Genomic DNA, 13,772 nt, shown 5'->3' on the forward strand with positions numbered 1-13,772 from the left:
CAAAAAACCAACCATTTGTACACATATTTACAAATGGCCTGCTGAGTGGTGCATGGAGCATGTTCATTGGTTCATGGACCTCCCTGAACTAATGGCATTTATTGCAATTGTCATCTTGCGGGGGGTTTACAGGGTTCCATCGGTAAATGACTGCTGGTCAGCAAACCTGGGAAACCCACAGATAATTGGAACTATGGCACGAAACCGCTTCCAAGACATCATGCAACACCTACGCTTTGATGACAAGTCCACCCGCAGTGATCGAGCAAAGACTGATAAGTTCGCTGCAATTTCCAGTGTGTGGGGATCATTTGTCACCAACTGCATCACGTGCTACAACCCTGGTCTACATATCACCGTTGATGAACAGCTTTTCCCATCAAAGACTCGGTGCTGTTTCCTGCAGTATATTGCAAGTAAACCTGACAAGTTTGGGATCAAGTTTTGGGTGGCTTGCGACCTAAAATCCAAGTACACAGATGCAAAAAAAATCAGGCCACTGTGCGATGTGTTCACTGCTACAGGTACACATGTGGTAAATGCAGACGACAGATACCGTGGCAGTGCCAGGATTGTGAGTGATTGCTGAAAATGTTGAAATGTACTCACTCACTTTTTATCATTATTTGTAAATATGTGTACAAATGGTTGGTTTTTTGTACTGTTTTCATCAATAAATGTCAGCAACAAAGGACATACAAAGGACATGTGTTGATTTCTCCCTAAGATGGCAAACTGAAACACTCCACTCCCCCACCCCCTCAATCACTCACCCCCACTCCCCTCCCTCCAGAATTCCTAGGTAACGACCTAATATACATATGAATGACTCCAGCATTTGACTGACTGCTCTCCGGCTTTTAAACAAAGGAAGTGAGCATACCATAACTTCAGGGTGAACCCAAGGCCAAAACAACAAACAAAAAGTAACCTATCTCAGGAATAAACACAACTTACCTACTCAAAAGAACGAAACCAAACGACAATCACTTTCCTCCCTGCCTAACAAAAACAGGAGAAAACTGATCAACCAAAAAGGCGGTCCACCCCTACATGCTCTTACATTACCATAATATTTTGACACAGTGAACGGTCTGCTGGTTGGGTTGGGCCGTTATGGGCACGTTATCTTTCCCTTTCTTGTAACTGATCTCCAAGTTAAAATCTTGCAATAACAAGGACCAGCGCATAAGTCTTTGATTGGAGTTGCGCATTTGGGAAAGAAACACCAGTGGGTTGTGATCGGTAAACACCTGCACAGGCAGCACTCTTGACCCGACATAGACCTCAAAATGCTGTAACGCAAGGAGTAAGGCAAGAGCCTCTTTTTCAATGGTGTTATAATGGGTCTGGTGTCTGTTAAACTTTTTTGAAAAGTAGCAGACGGGATGATCTACGCCGTGACCATCTTCCTGTAACAGAACAGCGCCTGCGCCACACGAGCTGGCATCAACTTCTAGTTTAAAAGGGCGCTCAAAATTCGGCGCAGCTAGCACTGGTGCACTGCACAACAATGCTTTGGCAGATTCGAATGCCACCTGACATGCTGGAGACCAAATAAAAGGCTTTAAGGGGCTAATAAGATCAGTTAGGGGACTAACCACATCAGAAAAATTTCTGCAAAACCCTCGATAAAAACCGGCCATTCCTAAAAAACAACGCAGAGCTCTTTTTGTCTGCGGAACAGGAAAATCAACAATGGCCTGTACCTTCGCAGCAACAGGGCGCACTTGCCCCTGTCCGACCTGTTTCCCTAAATAAGTAATGGTGGCTTTGCCAAACTCACACTTAGAGAGGTTTAATGTGAGAGAAGATTCACAAAAACGTCCGAACACCTCAGAGAGCGTTTCCAGATGTTCTGACCATGTTGGAGAATAAATGACAATGTCATCCAAGTATGCCTCACAGTTTTTCACTCCAAATAATACCTTCTGCATCAGACGTTGAAATGTTGCAGGTGCGTGTCGCAACCCGAAGGGCATTACAGTGTATTGGAGGAAATGATCTGGAGTTACAAACGCGGAGACTTCGGAAGCTCTGGGGGTTAACGGGACTTGCCAATACCCTTTTAACATGTCTAATTTAGTGACGTATGTAGCTGAGCCGACACGATCCATGCAGTCCTCCATTCTGGGGAGAGGAAAAGAATCAGGTTTTGTGACTGAATTAACCTTTCTGAAATCGGTACAGAAACGTGGGGTGTTATCTGGTTTAGGCACCAAAATACAGGGTGAACTCCACGCACTGTTACTGGGCTCAGCTAACCCATGTTTAACCAGGTATTCGACTTCCTGTTGCATTAAAATCCGCTTGGTTGGATTTACTCGATAAGCATGTTGCTTTATTGGCTTATCAACTTCCACAACGATATCATGAAAGAGCACAGACATCTGCCGCGGATGGTCAGAGAAAAGCAGCAAATTAGCTTCAATCAGATCAAGGATATCTTTGCGGGCGGAATCTGACAGATGCGACAGAAATGATTCTAAGTTCTCTAACACTTCTGAGTTTTGCAAACGGGCCAACGGCATACAACTGCTCTTGTCAATCAAGTCATCATCTTGCAAAACATACAATGGTGGTGCCGAACACACAGAGACAGGCGCTATGGGAGAGGTTTTTTCGGCTGCCGAGTCCTCTCTAGAAACATAGCGTTTAAGCATGTTAACGTGGCAAACCCTCAGTTTTCTCTTTCGATCAGGAGCTTTTACTGCATAGCTAGTGTCACTTATCCTTTTGTCCACCTCATAGGGACCAGAAAACTGAGCATGAAGGCTAGACCCAACTAAAGGAAGCAACACCAGAACTTTTTCACCAGGAGCAAAATGTCGGACCACTGTCTTTTTGTCATACCGGGCTTTCATGTTGCCTTGAGTTTGTTCCAAATTTTCACGGGCCAACTGACATGCACGGAAAAGACGCGCTCTAAAACTGCAAACATAATCTAACACGTTATGTTCGGCTCGCTGCGACTCGGATAACCACTTTTCTTTAAGCAGTCGCAGGGGACCGCGAAGGCAAAGGCGAAGGCGACGGGGCCCCGTCCGGCAAACACGGTTTCTCAAACCCTCCTCAACATTTCTTGAAGTTCTCCAGAGGCCTGGTAATGAACTATTCATTTGATTCAGGTGTGTTGACTCAGGGTGATTTCAAAAACCTGCAGGACACCGGCTCTCAAGGCCTGTAGTTAGCCACCCCTGTCCTACTAGGCCCCTGGGGTAGACCCAGGACACACTGTACAGTTTATGTCTCTTTCAGCTTTCCTGGGAATGTCTCACTGTTCCCCTGGAGGAGCTGGAGGTAGTGGCCAGGGAGAGACAGGTCTGGCTTCTCTGTTTAGGCTGCTGCCCCACGACCAGACTTTGGATGAGCAGAAAAAGATTGACGGACAGATGGACAGATGGATGGACCAAGCTTGTGGCCCTGAGACCTCTGCTGGTTCCTGTGCTGTTTCAGTCTTTCAGCAGATATTTTTGGTCCTGTTGGAGAGCTTAGGCCTCTGTATTGTCCAGGCATATTCCACAGGTGCAGATAGGATCTGGATTCCCCACGTTGAATCATCTGCTCCTCTGGCTTTAAAAAGAAGTGAGCAATGTTCCTGCTCAGCTGATGTCATGTTTTCAGTTGTCGCTTTCAGATCTGACTGAATAAAACAAAATATTCATTTTGAAATTATGATCCTATTGAAACACTTCTATTGATTTTAATTTTTTTTATCTCTGGACCCACCATCAGCGCTCAGCTTGAGGGTTCGAGACAGGACTTTGCAAACCAAAGGAGGACGTCCATCTGAGAGTGTGCATGTGGGGTGAGCATTGGTGCGATGCTGGGGAGACCGCCCTCATCAGGAAGTGCTATGCTCGGACTGCAGTGGTGTTTAGCTGTCTGTGCTACAGGTGAAAGCAACATCCTTACAGAACACAAGGTCGACTGTATCAATTCAACCTTATGTATCTAGCCCTGAATCACAACAACTGTTGCCTCCAGATGCTTTATTATGCATCATATCTTGTATCAGAGAGCACACAATGCTTTATAATCATAAACATGTCAAAATTCATCATTTGTGGCCAAACATTTAGTTTTCTCTGGATGAAAATTTATTTGAGGTCATAGAAAAGTCAGAGCAATCAGCAAGTTAAAATGTGAGTGCTCTCTACGTTTGTGTGTATTCTTTTATTCAATCATCATTTCATTTTGACCCAACACTTAATTTTCCTGCTATTAACTTGCACAAAGCATCCTGTGATGTTTGACACTTCACGCTGCGTCTGAATCACTTTCTATTCTTCCTGGAGGACTGTTTTTTTCATCTCCTGCCATTTGAAATTTCCAGTCTCTTGTTTTCAAATTTAAACATTAAGTCATGTTTCTGCAGTAGGACACAACACAAAGAGCAGGTCAGATCCCCCACAATGTGTCACTCATGTTGATGTTAATGTCAGCCGACATGCATGAAAATCATTGTGTAGTGATGATTTTCCAGAGCAAAAAAGGAGCTGGGAAACTGGAAAATAGTTTAATATTCCACTAACATTTGGTTTACTATAAGTAGAGCTGATCGAAGACGTCTACTTTTCCCCTTGTAATGGGTTTGCTTTGAGCAGTTCATTCTTAAAGATTTGTAAGTGGGCCGTTGGATAATTAAGCTTGGAGCACCGTCTGTTATGTGATGGCTGTGTGCGGAGAGGAATAGGACCCAAGGTGCAGACTCCAGAGACAAACTTAAACCGAAACAGCTTTAATGCTGAACTCAAACATAACATAACTGGAAAAACTCAAAATAAACTAACACTGGTGGACTGACAAAACACACAGCAAAATAAACAGTAGATCACAACAAGGACACAGAGAAACACAGGGCTTAAATACACAGCGGGAGCAATCAGGGAATGAGTAACAGGAGGGAAACACAGCTGGGGCAAATCAGGCCTAACGAGACAAAGGAAGCAAAACCAGACACATTAACATGAGACATGGACTTTCAAAGTAAAACAGGAAACATAACAGAGACTGAACAAAAGACACAGACTCACATGCAGTCACTACAACAGAGGGAACAGAGACGTGGGACCAGGGCAGACAGGGGAGACAGCAACTAAGGATTACACAGACAGAAAACAAGAACACTAAAACTCTAACCAAACCCCACCCAGAGAACCTTAACTAAGAATAATCCTAAAACCCGTAAAGCAAAGCAAGAATATAATGAAATAACAAAATCAAAGAACCAAAAACACAAAACACTGGGTCAACGACCCAGGGACCCTAACACCGTCCTGCGTTTACCTGCTGAACATGATGGCAGAGTGTTCACTCACTGATCCTGTGTGACAGATGTGGCTCAGCAGCACTAACAGCAGCGCTTATGTTTCAGCAGCCACATTTTCAGGAATTAGACATGTCAGAAAATGAAAAACCAAATGTTTGTGAGCTAATTAGAGAAATATTTCAGGCATGCCAACATGTTTAGACAGATCCAATTAGAAAAACACAAATTCAACATCTGACAGACCTGAAAGGTCTCTGCAGTAAAGCAAGCAGACTGTTTAACAGCAAAGGAGAGTAACAGGGAAAGTTTGTCAGAGGATGATCAGCACTGTGTGTGTGTGTGTGTTAATATCCCTGAACAATCATTAGTGATATCTGGGGCTCGTTACTGAAACTGCTTCGTTACAAAGTGCCGTCAAATGTGTTGTTTTATTCATGTTTCTTCTCACAGTAATTAATCACACCAACTAGCACTACTCCACAAACATTCCTGACCCACTTCCACACACACGGATGCAGGAACACACACTCGGTAAAAAGGCTTGTTTTGATTTCCCGTTTTTTTTCCCCGATTAAAATGTTTAAATTGCGGAGACGATCCTGAGAAAGCACAATGTTAGACAGAGACTCGTTGGAATGCAACGCCTGCAGAGAAAACATGAGTGAATTAGCATGCACAAGTGCAGCGAAAGACAAACAAGCGTAGTGTACGCAGAGTGGCGTGAGGAATGGAGAGAGAGGTAGCAATTACTTCCCTGCCGAGGTTGTTTAGTGTGCTGTTGGTTGGAGGACAGGAAGTGAGAAGGAGGAAGGAGCAGTTTTATGTATAAATCTGGCTGCGTGCAGTATTTCATGTTTTAGATTATGACGATTATGACATGTTTTAGATTATGACTATACTGTGTGACTGTGAGGAATTATCCCATTGTTACCTGACATACTGCTTCTCCACAATAACAAAAACAAGATATCTGCAGCAGATCATCTGACCATGAACTGTCAAGTCTGGGGTTTCATGAAGACATAGAAGACACTGGGACAGCTTAAACCCACTGAGGAACTGTGCTGAGTTCCTCAGCATGCTCCAAAAACAGTTACAAATCAACATTTAACTACAATCCCCAACAAAAAGGATGCCAAGTTCTTCAACATGCTCCAAAAACAGAAAATTAAGCCCAAAGTTGGAACAAAGACTCTCCAAGGTGCTAAAAAGAAAACAGGTTCATTTCCAGAGGATGTCCTTTACCAGCTGTTACAAATAACAACAACAACAATGATAATAATACACCCTGCAGTTGACTGGAGAAATGTCCATGCTGTAATGAATCAAAAATAATACTTTGGTAAAAGTTTCAGGCATCATTCATCGCTCTCTGTCCTTGTCAGTGAATCTGCTTGCCGGGTAACTGAGATGTAATTCATAGAAACACAAACCCTATTCAATATCGTCACATCAGCTGATGACTACCTGCCAAATATTAATTTCCTGAACCTGAAAATTATCAGTGGCATCTCTCTGAGGACCGCACAGCTCACAGGAGCCTGGCTGGAAGTATTCTGCACATAAATAAGATAATTTACTAAGATTATTAGCTCCATATCTTCTCCTTTGTCTTCTGGGGAGGCTCTGTTCTGCCCCTTTCCATCCTGTGTCTTCCCCGCTTCCTCCTCCAGTGTAACTGAAGGAGCCACAAACTTCATTAAACTTGAGTATGAACTCATACAAAATGCAGCAAGATATTTAAAAAACAGTTTTGTTGATTAAAAAACACTATATCGGATTCATATCGGTATCGGCAGATATCCAAATTTATGATATCGGTATCGGTATCGGACATAAAAAAGTGGTATCGTGCCATCTCTAATACAAATGCATTTACCGTTTACCTGAGCAGTGCCACAGACTGATCAAATCTATGCCATCCCGCAGTGCTGCAGTAATTCAGGTAAAAGGAGCCCCAACTAAGTATTGCGTGCTGTACTTGCTCATACTTTTCAGTTGGCCAAGAATTCTAAAAATCCTTTCTTTGTATTGGTCTTAAGTAATATTCTACTTTTTTGAGATACTGAATTTGGGGTTTTCATTAGTTGTCAGTTATAGTCATCAAAATTAAAAGAAATAAACACTTGAAATATATCAGTCTGTGTGGAATGAATGTAACCATTATACAAGTCTCACTTTTCGAATGGAATTAGTGAAATAAATCAACTTTTTGATGATATTCTAATTATATGATTGGCACCTGTATTTAGGACAGTTTTGTGTTATTTCAGGTTTAATGTTTTTTTAACAGGATGATATGTGTGTAATCAGCTGAAAGTAAATTGCGGTCACTCATTTTTTTGAGAGAACCTGCGAGGTAATAGTAAAAAATAAGTTCAATGGCACAGACGATTAAGACACATTATATTTGGATTTATGTTACAATGATGGCACCTTGTATAGCAACTGCCTGCTCCTTTTGGGCTTTTCACAAGATTTGTTGAACATACAACCTAAAATATCACAAGAACAGTTTTATAATTTGTCCAGTAGTGATAGTTGATAATAAAAGTGTCCAATGCCAATTTTTATTTGGACTTTGTGACTTTTGCAGGAATTAATTTTCGCACATGTCATACTCCTCTAAGTGGCCATGCATCACAGTTGAATGATTTGTGACAGGCTGCAATTCAGAGCCACTCATTAAAAAAAAAAAAACAGCTAAAAAATTGTATTATTACAAAAATATATATTTTGCAACACTTACTGGATTCGTTGTGACAGTTTTAACGTGAGATATTTCTTGCATCTGGTTCTCTTTTTGGTTCCCGACACCTGCTTCAGAAATAGTAATAGTGTTTTAAGTTTTTCCACCAAAACCAGTCACAATTGAGTTTACATACATTCAATAAATAAAACTTGTAAGTTATTTTAATCACTTTTAAAAGAATTTAATAGGCTCATATACATAAAAAAGTCACTCAATAAGAGAATCAACAAATATTCACAAAAAAGTGTCTGTGCTTGTGTGCAAATACGTGTTCTTGTATTAGCATACAGTAAAAAGAAAGTATATGTAATTTTATGATAAAGTATTTACTGGGCAGCCTGATCCTGGATTGTCAATGTTAAACGTCATCAGTTGTTCTTCAAGGTAATTATCTTGGATTTTTACAGTCTCTTTCTTGCAGAACATCAGAAAAGCCACAGAAAATAAACCTAAAACATAAAAACCACACAAAGAAATGCATATGGCCTTAAAGTATTAAAGTAATAATTAGTTATTATTCACTTGCATCAGGGAAGACATCTTTAAGGCCAGTTTAATTAAAAAAAAAAAAGAAGGAAAAAAACTTAACCCAAAACTCTAATTGTGTATCACATTATGATTTTGATTTATTTATGTTTTTCCTTCAAAAAGAAAGTCTTTGACTAAAATAAGATATTTTGTTAGTTTCATTGACAAAGTAGTTTTTCTGCTTTTTTTTTTTTTTTTTAAAGCACTCATCAAACTCTTTTTATGTTCTTTTCCAGAGAAACTTTTTTTTTTTTTTTGCCATAACATTATCAGGGTTAAAGTTGCTACTTATCATTAAAAGAGAAAACTCACAGGAGAATTGTATTTTTGTCTTTATGTATTGATCATCTTTAGCTATAACAACAACATTTACAAGTTATCTTATTCATAATACTTGATTAATTTTGATCATGTGTCCTACCTGTAAACAGCAGCATGGCCAAAAAAATCATTCCCTCTCCTCCTAGTGCAGATTTCATTACATGACAGTTTGGGATTTCTGAGTATAAGCAGCTGCAAACAGTAACTGACAGGTTGTGGAAAGCTGATTTCCCCTGGTGGTCAGAAACTTCTAGCAACAGCTCATGGTAATCGGAATGAACTGTAGGCTCTTTAACCAAGTTGACTGAATAACCTGTGTGTTCCAAATGAATGCATTTTCAATTGCATTGCTAACAGTCAGTGGATTTTTTTTAAATTTACTTAAAGGAGGCTCAGAAATTTATTCAATATATTATTTTTGTGAGTAATATAAGGTTGAGTATCTGCAGACTCTAAAGCTTACCAGTGACAGGGTCAATCTTCCACTTGCCCTCAACATCTCCATGGAGCTTGAAGGTGAAAGGGCCACTGTAGGGCTCAACATCTGAGTCCAAGGCTGTGATGTTGGCAAAGGATTGTCCGTCAGATTGGCACATTTCAATTGTGCTTACAACCAGGTATGGAGTATGATCATTGTCATCTCTAACATAGATACTAAGAGTTGCAGTGCTTGTCATTTGTGGTTTCCCTGGTGATGAAAAAGTATTGCAACTTGTTTAGAAATGTAATGAGGAAATGTAAATGAATAATGGGCCAAATATGTAAATACTTGTCGATTCATACCATCGTCAACAGCACATATTGTGACTACATAAATGTTGTCTTTAACAAACTCTGACTCTCGATCCAAGGGCTTTGATGTTGTTATGTTTCCAGTGTCAGGGTCCACTTTAATCCAACCAGCTGGATCGTGTCCTATAATGTATCTGAAATGGTTTGTTAGTCATTTTCAAAGTGTCTACTGATGTAGTAATGCTGTATGTTTTTGTCTTGTAGAAGTGACATGTAGTTGTATAGTTGTCAAGACTTACTTAAATGTGTTTTTGTTGGCAACATCAGGGTCTTTAGCTGTGAGTGTTGCCAGGTATTGGCCTTCCTTAACATTCTCAGTGACCACAGTTTCTATGGAAGTCTTGTCAAAAACTGGAGGCTCATTGACATCCTCAACAGCCACGATCACTTGACGGCTGGATGCAACTGTTCCAGCCACGAAGCTCATTGCAGACCCAGTAGCAGCGGAACCAGATATGGTAACTACTTTCCAAAGACCAATGGAGCTGCGTTTTTCCACTTTGCATGAATAATAGGGGATCTCATTCTCTACAGTGATAGTTATATTCTTCAGAGCACCATCTTCATAGTTTAAAGCCTGTAAAAGAGCATAACTGTTGGAGTCAAATTGTTAAATGTTGTCATTGTGTTACTTAAATTTGTAAATCATGGAAATAAAAGGCTGCGAGGAAGGCTGTTTATTTGATTCTGGCTAGGAGACAGGTGAGGAGTGTTCAGCTCCCACCGCCAGTCTCCCTTGCTAGCAAGTAAAAGCTGTTCATCTTGCTTCCTTGCTTGACGTTAACGGGAATAGGTTTCTAAACCAGCGGGGCCTGTGGAAGCGCAGACCCAACAATAACTTATCATATTTTTCCAGGGCTTTTTAAATCATAGCTTTGGTTAAAACTGTTTGCTACCCGATTAAAATTGCTTTTAGCTTGAATAAAGCCATATTGATTTGTTAAAATCCCGAATCGATTTTTAAATATAAATGTACTTTGCCAGAAATGCCAGAATCTCACAAAACTATTTCAGCAACCACAAAACAGCTAAAACAGTAAATGAAAGCAGGTAAATGGATTCCACAAAAAGACTCTCGCACAGAGCGCGGACCCGATGCATCACAGTGAGTGAGATTTCGGCTTTCTTTCACATAAACAGTCAGTGCTGAAAGTCGACAGCTCACAGATTCTGATAGGTCGGGGCTGCGCTTTGTGTTTTTGTCTTTTTTTGCACTAGATTGTAAAGCTGTAGGTTTTGTCCCTCTCCAACCAAAATAGACTGAACCAGCAGCAAAAGAAGATCAAAACTATGCTTCACCGCTTCACATTTCACTTTACATAAACATCGTCATGAATTCCCTCTTACTTTTGCTGTTTTGCTTCCACTATGATAAAATCACACTTCCTGCACAGCTCTCTCTCTCTCAGTGCACTTCAAGAACAGTTTCCCCATCTCAAATCTGTTTTCTGCATGATTTGCTTGCTTATTTCCAAGCAGTCTACTGTTGTTTACAGCACTGTTGGTCACTGCTTTTTCTTATATAAATGACTTCTGACAACAAAGTCTCATTTCTGCTGTTCAATACTGAATAAATATAAACTTTTTAAACTTATGCGAAATTGCAAAACGCTTAGCTGTGTCTAATAAAACCACTGTAATTTTGTTCTGCTTCACTTTAGCAGCATCAGGTATGTTCATATGCTGAGTCATGGTTTTCTTCCATTTTTGTTCTACTTCAAATTATTTTTAAGGTTATCTGCTATAAAAAGCCAGGCCAGGAAAATCTCTTTCATATTTTTCTGTGTTTTATATACTAATTTTTGAAGATAAAAAAGAGCTTATGTTGGTTAATTTAAAAAATGCAACAGGGTTTTTACCACAGAGACTGTTTTGAACTACTTAGATTGGAAAGTTTAGTCTACTGTAAACATAATCACAAAAATACCTTTTCCACATGGAGTAGTCCATCGTTTGTCTCAGGATCTGTAGTTATTCTAAAGTTGTTGTTTGTGTCTCCTTGGATTGTATATTTGGCTCTCCATGCTGGGGTTCCTCTGGTGTCTTCATCATGAACTTGTATACGTGAAACAAGAACATTTGTCTGTCCTTCTTTCACTTTTTCTGGGCCCTTGGGTCACAAAAGAGGAAGATGTAAAATAGGAAATGATTTTCATTGAATAAATTATTGTGACTGAAATAAGTAACTGCTAACTGTTTGCTGTGTGATGGCAGGAAGGTGATTATTTCCATCTTCTATATTGATTATGATGGTGCAGGAGGTGGATAGCGGTTTTTCTCCATTGTCTTTGGCCTCCACTATAATGGTGTATTTCTCAGCTGTCTGATGGAGAAAAATAAAATTTTGCTCATCTTGAATGGATGTCAAAAATATTGAATTTAGTTGTACTATTGAAATTTGAGGAGATTCATGTTGAAAGATTAAAATGGAAAGTTTTAATTTTTCAAGCAGTAATTTCTCTCACCTCATGGTCCAGACATCCTTTAAAAGAAATGACTCCAATGCCTGTCTCATCGATCTCTTTGAAGTAGAACTCAAGATCCTTAGGTTTAGGTTTGACTGAAACTATGTTAAGGTCAACTTTGTTATATATCTCACTTATGTCTTGATCTGTTGCTTGAATTCTACCCACTTCAGTGCCTGTTAGTATCAAAAGGAAATAATGATTATTTTGTTTAGATTCACTGTCACAAAAACATAATTTTGACACCGTAGCATTAGTAATTTAAATAATATTTCTTTCCAAATGAGAAAATTACCCTGTGATGTTGACTCTTTTATGGTGAAAGTGTACTTTTCAAACAGAAATTTTGGAGGGTTGTCGTTTGTGTCCAAAATCTCTATATAAATCCCGAGCTGTGTCTCTATTTCATGTTTTTCTCTGTCAAGTGCTTTAAATTTAAGCTGCAATGGAAAGATGAAATAATCAAACCTCACTCCATGCATAGCTTTTACTTTCCATTTAGATATTTTTTTTAAAATTTCTTCTTACCTTAAGAGTTTTATATTGTTCGTAGTCCACCGAACGGAGGACCTTTATTTCTCCTGTATATGAATTGATTTCTAACACTTGCGTTGGTTCCTCATCGACACCTTCTCCTTGTATCATAAAAAGAACGAGGTCCTTCTCAACCTCAATCTGTATCAAACATAAGACACACGAGCAGTGAATTTTGGAATTATCTTTCCTTATTTCATGATATGTGTTACATTTTAAGGCATACACTCACTTTGCCCAGTGAATATGGGAAAGGTCCCTGATAACCTTCATCAATAGTAAAGGAATTAATGATCCAGTTTCTTTTTTGACGCAGCAAAAGTTGTGAAGATGATCTGTGGACTCCCCAACACTGCAAAAGATTACACTGGAAAGATTTCTTGCAGTAAATGTGCAGCACAGCATATTTATGAGTATCATATATATTATATATTATATTATATTCTTAGCAGATTTTTAATCTTTAAACACTGGCTATAACTCAGTATAATGTTGACAGACATAATCGTCATAAACACAATTAGTAAAACAATTAGACATATTTTTAAAATATTTGTGTTGAAATTTATGGCAGAAGTAATAAAAGATTACATGTAGTTTTACATACTTAAGCCTTACCAGAATCAAAAGTAGAATTGGGTGTATTAGTTCCATTTTATATCCACAGAACGGCTAGTTTTGAAGTGAATTCGTTGCAGACTACTACTTGAATGCACTTGAGTAGAAACTCAGCTGCATGCCAATGTGAGCTTTGGCAGAGAGATACCGGTGGGAGGGATATCTTTATAAATCAGCTGTATACGTCTAGCCATGAGGTAATCGTAATCTTTATCTGTATCTGTATGGGTGTGTACAGTTTTCACCTTGACTAACAGTACCCGCTTGCTTGAGAACCTATAATGATGCTAGAAAAGAAAAGAAAAGAAACCCAACTAAAAACCACGTAAAATCACATTTAAAAACATAATTAGTCTATGATATTATATTATGTATTATAATATATTATATAATATAGAATAGAATAGATAGAATTGCATTGTATTGTATTGCATCTGTGTGTCTGTGAGTATATGTATTTGTAACTGTATCTTGGGCAACTTTTATAGGT

The 13,772-nt window shown here is 39.2% G+C and overlaps 1 protein-coding gene across 1 annotated transcript; it reads right to left on the reverse strand.

The window, feature by feature from the left end:
* Nucleotides 1-7,871: 7,871 nt before the first annotated feature.
* LOC146645410 (cadherin-like protein 26) lies at nucleotides 7,872-13,485 on the reverse strand. The gene is made up of 14 exons (XM_085394338.1): nucleotides 13,283-13,485; nucleotides 12,897-13,031; nucleotides 12,659-12,805; nucleotides 12,426-12,570; nucleotides 12,131-12,306; nucleotides 11,860-11,988; nucleotides 11,593-11,775; nucleotides 9,905-10,242; nucleotides 9,657-9,799; nucleotides 9,337-9,561; nucleotides 8,974-9,186; nucleotides 8,351-8,473; nucleotides 8,022-8,089; nucleotides 7,872-7,937 (listed from the first exon to the last, which is right to left on the reverse strand). The coding sequence occupies exons 1-14, from the start codon at nucleotides 13,316-13,318 to the stop codon at nucleotides 7,872-7,874; spliced, it is 2,127 nt and encodes a 708-aa protein (XP_085250464.1). The 5' UTR covers nucleotides 13,319-13,485.
* Between the last annotated feature and the right edge of the window lie 287 nt (nucleotides 13,486-13,772).

This window comes from Rhamphochromis longiceps, linkage group LG20 (genome assembly GCF_057381845.1).
Source record: "Rhamphochromis longiceps isolate RC_006_pf linkage group LG20, R_longiceps_female_GT1.1, whole genome shotgun sequence".
NCBI classification, from domain to species: domain Eukaryota; kingdom Metazoa; phylum Chordata; class Actinopteri; order Cichliformes; family Cichlidae; genus Rhamphochromis; species Rhamphochromis longiceps.

Coding starts and splice junctions, on each gene's coding strand:
- LOC146645410 (XM_085394338.1), bottom strand. CDS start 13,318: ATGGAACTAATACACCCAATTCTACTTTTGATTCTG. Junction 13,032..13,282: donor CAATTCTACTTTTGATTCTG/GTAAGGCTTAAG, acceptor AAATCTTTCCAG/TGTAATCTTTTGCAGTGTTG. Junction 8,474..8,973: donor GGCCATGCTGCTGTTTACAG/GTAGGACACATG, acceptor TTTATGTTTTAG/GTTTATTTTCTGTGGCTTTT.